Consider the following 7500-nt stretch of genomic DNA (forward strand, 5'->3'; position numbering starts at 1 on the left):
CTCTCTGCGTGTGTATATATAAAAAGAAAGACACACTTTTTCTTCTTTAGACCAAAACTTACTCAAAAAAATCTCAATATTTCTTTTTCAGAGAGAACAAAGAGAGGGGACACACCTGGAGAGAGAGAGAGAGAGAGAGAGAGAGAGAGAGAGAGAGAATGCACTGTAGAATAATAATAAAACTACGAACGGAGAGAGGAAAGAAAGAAGGAAAGAAGGAAAGATGAAATAAAAGCGAAAGAAAATAATGAATAAAGGAGAAAAGATAGAAATATAAATAAATGAATGATGAAGAATAAAAAAAAAGAAGATTTGTGAAAAGCGAAGGAAAATAAGAAAAATAGTAAGAAAAGAAAGAAAATAAGTAAATAAAAAAAGTGAAGGAGAAAATGAATAAAAATGAGAGGATGAAGAAAAAAATAAAAAGGAAAACGGAAAGAAAAATAAGGAAAATATGAATGAAAATGGTAATAAAAGAATTTGGTAAAGGTTATGCGATGAAAGTAATGTAAAAAAAAATAGAAAGAAAGAAGAAAAACAGTGAAATGAAGAGAAAAATATGAAAAAATTGAGGGAATATGAAAAAAATAGGTGAAAGAAACGAGAAAGAAAAAAAAAAGTTAAATAATGTTAATAAAAATAGTGAAATGGAAATATGAACAAAAAAAAAAGCTTAAAGAAAAGGAAAGAAAATAAAAATAACGAAGCTTGAAGAATAAAGAATAAAAAAAATAAAGAATAGATAAATAAATAAATAAAGAATAAAAAAAAGCTTAAAGAAAATGAAAGAAAATAAAAATAACGAAACTTGATATAATTACACAAAAAAATAAACTAAAGAAAACGACAAATGAAAACAAACTTCTAAAACAAAAGAAAAGACAAAAAAAAAAAAACAAGACCAAATAAAAGTAAATAAATAAAATAATAAAGAGAAACTAAAAAAAAAAGAAGGAAAGGAAAAAAGATAAATAAGATCAAATAAACAGAAATAAGTAAACCAATAAAGAGAAAAGAAAAGAAAATAAAAGATAATAATAAATAGATTTTTTTTTTATTTTTGCTTCTGAGATAATATTTTTGAAAGTCATAGAAAATCAGATTAAAAACACAAGTAATTAAATAAACAAGTAAGAAGAACATAATGATTTAATAACCATTTAATCAACAGCATACCTTCATTCATTCATTCTGCTGCTCTCCAGAAAATTGGTCCACGATTTTTGGTTAACTCTCTTAACCTTTTAGGGAACTGGCAATCAAGTGGACCTTTTTTTTCTTTTCCCTTGGCCAGTTTCTCCTATTCCATAAAAAAACCTTTCTATACTGGGATACATTTTTTACCTTGAGTTTTGTTATGAATAGACGATTTTATTGACATCAGGAAGGGTCTATGGAAGTCACAAGATTAATGATCAAAATCTTCACCATTTTAATCCTCCAGACAGTTAATTAACCCTTTCAATACTGGGACGCATTTTACCTTGAGTTTTGGGTGTCATTAGACGATTTTATTAACACCAGGAAGGGTCTATGGAGGTCAGAAGAGTAATGGCCAGAGTCCTCACGATTTTATTCTCCACATAAGTTTCTGAAGCAGTGTGAAATCGCGTCATGGTACTGAAGGAGTTAATGGCTACAATCTTCACTTTTTTGTAAACCTCACACAAGTTTCTGAAGCTGTATGAACTCGATGAATTGAAAGCAGAATACAACATGAAATCGCGTCCTGGTACTGAAGGGGTAAAGTTTGGCATCAACGCGTGACCAGTGTAAACAAACTCAGTGCTTCATTGTGACTGTCATTATTGGGAACCCACTGGGAACTTTTCACCTACCCAAACAGTGTATTCCCTACAATGTTCTTCCTTGTGACGTGTTTCATGTACATTTATACTTTTTTTACATTATTCCTACAATATTCTACTTTGTGGTGTATTTCATGTAGATATATACTTCTTTTTTACACTGTTCCCTGCAATATTCTACTTTGTGACGTATTTCATGTACATTTATACTTTTTTTTACATTATTTTCTACAATATTCTACTTTGTGACGTATTTCATGTACATTTATACTTTTTTACATTATTTCCTACAATATTCTACTTTGTGACGTATTACATGTACATTTATACTTTTTTTACATTATTTTCTACAATATTCTACTTTGTGACGTATTTCATGTACATTTATACTTTTTTTTACATTATTTCCTACAATATTCTACTTTGTGACGTATTTCATGTACATTTATACTTTTTGTACACATTACCTCAGAAAATCATGTAGCTTTTGTAAAGAGTAAAAAAGAAACATTTAACTCTGTGCCTTCATTCTGTTAAGGTATATGGTTACGAAGGAAAAAGAACATTACATTTAGAATTACTCCTTCCCCCTTTAAAAAACCTGGTAATTGACACCTTTATTTGATCTAGATAGTGAAAAAAAAAAACCCGATTGCATTTAAAAGTCACTGGTCTCTAAACGAAAAGAAGATAATTAATTCTCACCTTTACTTTATTTAGGTATTCAAAGGGTTACGTAGTGGAAAATAAAACAACATAGCATTTAAAGTCACTACCCCCCCGAGAAATTACTCCAACACTAACGCCACACCCCCCCCCACAAAAAAAAGGAGGAAAAAAAGGGGGAAAAAAAGGAAAATGTTTGAAGCCACTGCAATACATTGACAGGTATTGCAGAGATAAAAGTAAAATAAAGATTGAAATGAAACAATAAAGCAACAAATAAAGGAAACCCGTGCAGGTGAATGGTGACAGATGATGATGATGATGATGATGATGATTGTGATGATGATGATGATGGTGATGGCGAAGGTGGTGCACGTGGTGGCGATGGTGGTGGTGGTTGCTGACTGACACGTGAAAAGATAAAGTGAAGGGGAAAATAGCAAAAAAGAAAAGGGAAAATAAAAGAAGGGGAAAAATAGATGGTTTGATAAAGAATAGATAGTGAAAATTTAATGATGATTGATGTTAAGTTGATTAAAACGATGGTGGAGTGAAAGTAACTAGTGAAAAGAGGAATCAAGAGAAAGAAAAGTGTAAAGGAAAGGAGAAAAAAAGAAAGTTTGTGATATAATAGGAAAATAAATGATTGTAAAAAACAAATAAAATGTAACAAAAAAATGAAGTGACAAAAAAACAAAAATTAAGAAAAAAAAACATAGATAAAAGAGAGAAAAAAGAGCAAAACAAAAGTAGAAGGAAATTGAAAAAAAGATAAAAAAGTGAACAAACAAAAATAAAAAGAACAATAGAAATATATAGAAAAGAAAAAAAACACGATAAACTTGGAAATAAAGACAAATAGAGAAAAAAAATTAGGAAAAGGAAAAGTGCAACGTTGAAGATAAAAGGAAGAAAGTTAGAAAAATAAAAGAAATAGAAATAGAAGAAGAAAAAAAAGTGATAGAGGTGACTGAGAGCTAAAGAAATAGAAAACAAAAAAATGAAGTGACAAACAGAACAAAAGGGGAAAAAAACGAACAAAAAAAGAGAAGAAAAGAATACTGATAAACTGACGAATAAATAAAAAAGAAGAAAAAAAGGAAAAAAAAAGAAAATCTGAACAAAAACGATAAAATTCAAAATATTGACAACAGAGAGAGAATATGTGACGAAGGTGGACTGGAGGAAAATTTAGTGAAAAGTGAAGGAAAAAAAGAGACAACAAAGGGAAAATAAGGAAGAGGCGATAAAGAAAGAGAACATGATAGAGTTTTCTTTAACACGAATATTTATGATGCTGTGTTGTATGGGTAAGTACTCTCTCTCTCTCTCTCTCTCTCTCTCTCTCTCTCTCTCTCTCTCTCTCTCTCTCTCTCTCTCTCTTCTGTTTCCTCCTCGTCTTTCGCACCCAAAGATCAAACAGACAAACAAACATCATATTTTTCAACTCTCCCACACACAATTTTCGCTGCCTTTAAATCTCTCTCTCTCTCTCTCTCTCTCTCTGTTGTACATCATACTTGCCGAAATCTCTCTCTCTCTCTCTCTCTCTCTCTCTCTCTCTCTCTCTCTCTCTCTCTCTCCCTCTCTCTCTCTAATATTCCAAAACTTGGCTATTTATGTTCACACTTTCTCACACAGACGCCAACGCTTCGCTGTAAAGGAAAAGTCGAGTAGGAAACGTTTGTGCTTCGCGAAACGACAACGATTCCTCTCCTAACGCGCTCCCCAGAACCTCTTTGCCTTCTAATTCTACCCTAAACTTTTCCTACACGCTCTTACGGCAAGCAGTTTGTTCCCGTTTTCTGTTAATTCTTGATTCTTGATTTTCTTTTTTGCCATTTGACTCTTCTTATTGTTCGTATGGGTTTTAAATAGTGTATGTGTGTGTGTCTATAGGTTTTTGTTGCTTATTTTATTTATTGATTTATTTTCTATGTTTTTGGTGTATTAATATATTTTTTTATCGAGTTTTTTTTTTTTTTTTTTTGTGGTGAGAAAAATTAGTAACTTTTTTTTTTCTATTTTCTTATATTTTTTCAGACGATTTTTCGATGAACCTTATTGGAAAGTTTCTCGTTTTCGTGTTTTTCTTTTTCCTCTACGCTTTCTTTTTTTTTTTTTTTTTCTACGAGTGCTTTCAGTTTTTTTATTATCTTTTTCTGGAGACTCTTACTGAGATTGTTGTTATTTTTGTTGTTGTTATTATTATTATTATTATTATTATTATTATTATTATTATTATTATTATTATTATTATTATTATTATTATCATTATTACTACTACTACTACGCTTACTATCTATTATTATTATTATTATTATTATTATTATTATTATTATTATTATTATTATTATTATTATTATTATCATTATTATTATCATTATAATTTTTATTGTTATTATTATCATTATTACTACTACTACTATCACTACAATTACTACTACTACTACTACTACTACTACTACTACTACTACTACTACTACTACTACACTACTACTACTGCAAATACCACTAGTACTTGCACTACTACTGCTACTACTACTGCTGCTGTAAATACCACTACTACTTCTACTATTACTATTACTACTACTATTACTACTACTACTACAACTACTAGCAAAACAACAACAGCACTACTACTACTTCTACTAGTACTACTACTACTACTACTACTACTACTACTACTACTATTACCGTTTTATCTATTTATTCATTTGTTTATTACTAATTTATTTTCATCTGAAGTCGGTCTCGCTCTTTCCTGATGACTTACCAAGCTTCAAAATGATACAAAGTCAACTCAGTCACATTACTCCTTCTAATCCTCTAATATCTTCTACTCTCTACTTCATCTCTTCTTAAACTAATGGGAATGACACAAAAAAAACCTTCCTTCTTTCAAAATTTCACCAATAATTCTTAAAAGCACCAATCCACGCACCCATTTCTTCCTCCTCCGTTTTCTTTTTCTAAGCCACAGTTGAAGCTAAGGATTTCCAGCGTCATTTTAAAAGGAATCGTGAAGTTGTTGGTGTTTCTTTGGATAATGTGGAAAAATTGTTACTCTTAGCGAATTAAGGATCTTCAACCCCTTTAGTACCATGCCTCGTTCCCATAATCATTCTCCTTACTATCTGATTTTATACAGCTTCAGAAATTTACGTAGGGATTAAAATAGTGAAGGCCTTTAATCTTCTGACCTCCATAAACCCTTGCTAATGTAAATAAAATTGTCTAATCGTGCCCATAACTCATAGTACAAATGTATCTCAGTACTGAAGGGAGTTAAGGATATTTTGAAGGATTAGTAGGAGGTTTCAAGGCGAGTTTATGACATTTTGAGTGTTTAGGTAAGTTGAAGAAGACTGAGAATAATTTTGAGGTTATTCTAATGACGTTTCAAGGTGTTGGAGGTTTGTTAAGGAAATCTGATAACTATTAGAGCTTTTGTTGTGGAAATAGTAGATAATAAAGGTGATAGTTAGGTTACGCTGGTTCAAACGGTTCTCTCTCTTCTTCTCTATCTCTCCCACCTCCTTCCTTCTTTTTCTCTTAAGGTAATTTGGGGACTAGTAGAGCTTTTCTTATAAAAATAATGAATAATAAAGGTGATAGTTATATTACACTAGTTCAAACAATTCTCTCTTCTCCTTCTCTCTCTTTCCCTCCCAACTCTCCTTCTTGTCTTTCTCTTAAGGTAATTTGGATGCTATTAGCGGTTTTGTTATAGAAGTAGAGTAAATAATAAAAGTGGTAGTTATATTACATTGCTTCAAACGATTCTCTCCTTTCTCCTTTATCTCTCCAATCTCCTTCTTTCTCTTTCTCTCCCTTACAAACAACAGTCACGTAAGGACCAAGAGGTGTGATGAGGTTTGCTCTTTCTTTTGTGTTCCTTTGTGTTTCCTTACCCTTCTTTCTCCTAGTAGTTTTTATTTCATTTATTTATTTTTTTTAGCAGTCACAAAATCGCGAGTTAGTCCTTTCCTGTACCTTTCCTTCATGACTAATCAATCTGAAACGTCTTTATTTTATTTATTTTTTTATTTATTGACGTCTGATTTCGATTCTGTTTTGCGGATCAGCACCTCAGCAAGTTCTCTTTCTTTCTCTTTCTTTCTGTTTTTTCATATAATTTTTGTCGTCTTTGGCTGGTGCCGTCTCCTACACAAACATAAATGAATAGAATCAAAATCTCTCGCTCTACAGTCATCTCTAATCTTCAAAATGGGTGAAAATTCCAAAATACAAAGGGGCAACATCTCCTTATCCTTTGTCTTCCTTTAATCTCTTGTATATGTTTGTAAAATCATCTAAACATTGCTTATATAACTCTTGTTGCCCTTGACTGGTGCTCTCCTACAATGAACAAAAAAGACTCATTCTACAGCCACTTGTAACCTTCAAACTGCGTAGAAGTTGCAAACTATATCCTTTCTTACTGTTCGATTTCTTGTAACTAAAAAAAAAGAAAAACGTCAGACAAAACTTTTCACATATTCTTTGTTGTCCATGACTGGTGCTCTCCTACAGAAAAGAAAGAAAAACTCATTCTACAGCCACTTATAACCTTCAAACTGTGTAGACATTCAAAATATATCCTTTCTCACCGTTCGATTTCTTGTGACTAAAAAAAAAAATGAGATAACTTTTTCACGCATTCTTTCTTGTCAATGACTGGTGCGCTTCTACAAACAAAAGATGAATAATCCTACAGCCACTTATTACCTTCAAACTGTGTAGAAATTGCAAAATATATCCTTTCTCACCATTCGATTTCTTGTGACTAAAAAAAAAAAAAAAAAAAATCAGACATAATTTTTTCACGCACTCTGTTGTCCATGACTGGTGCTCTTCTACATTAAGCAAAAATAACTCATTCTAAAACCACCTCAAATCTTTAAACTGGATAGAAATTGTAATATACGAGTGAATAATAGCCTTTTTCTCTTTATAATTTCTTGTACATGCTTATAAAAAGACCAAAACATTGCTTCCTCATGTCACTTTTGTTGCCCTTTAC

At 31.2% G+C, this 7500-nt stretch overlaps 1 protein-coding gene and 1 long non-coding RNA gene across 2 annotated transcripts in view; both read left to right on the forward strand.

Annotated features, from left to right (window-relative positions):
• LOC123502135 overlaps positions 1–2737 on the forward strand; it is a 36771-nt gene extending 34034 nt beyond the window's left edge. The window contains exon 2 of the long non-coding RNA XR_006673807.1: positions 2529–2737. This is a non-coding gene — a long non-coding RNA (uncharacterized LOC123502135). The remainder of the gene's footprint in view (positions 1–2528) is intronic.
• A 781-nt stretch (positions 2738–3518) lies between these two features.
• Positions 3519–7500, forward strand: part of LOC123501854 — an 82283-nt gene continuing 78301 nt past the window's right edge. The window contains exon 1 of the mRNA XM_045250892.1: positions 3519–3784. Coding sequence (XP_045106827.1) covers positions 3736–3784 — 49 coding nt within the window. The 5' untranslated portion in view covers positions 3519–3735. The remainder of the gene's footprint in view (positions 3785–7500) is intronic.

Source organism: Portunus trituberculatus, chromosome 10, assembly GCF_017591435.1.
Source record: "Portunus trituberculatus isolate SZX2019 chromosome 10, ASM1759143v1, whole genome shotgun sequence".
NCBI lineage: Eukaryota > Metazoa > Arthropoda > Malacostraca > Decapoda > Portunidae > Portunus > Portunus trituberculatus.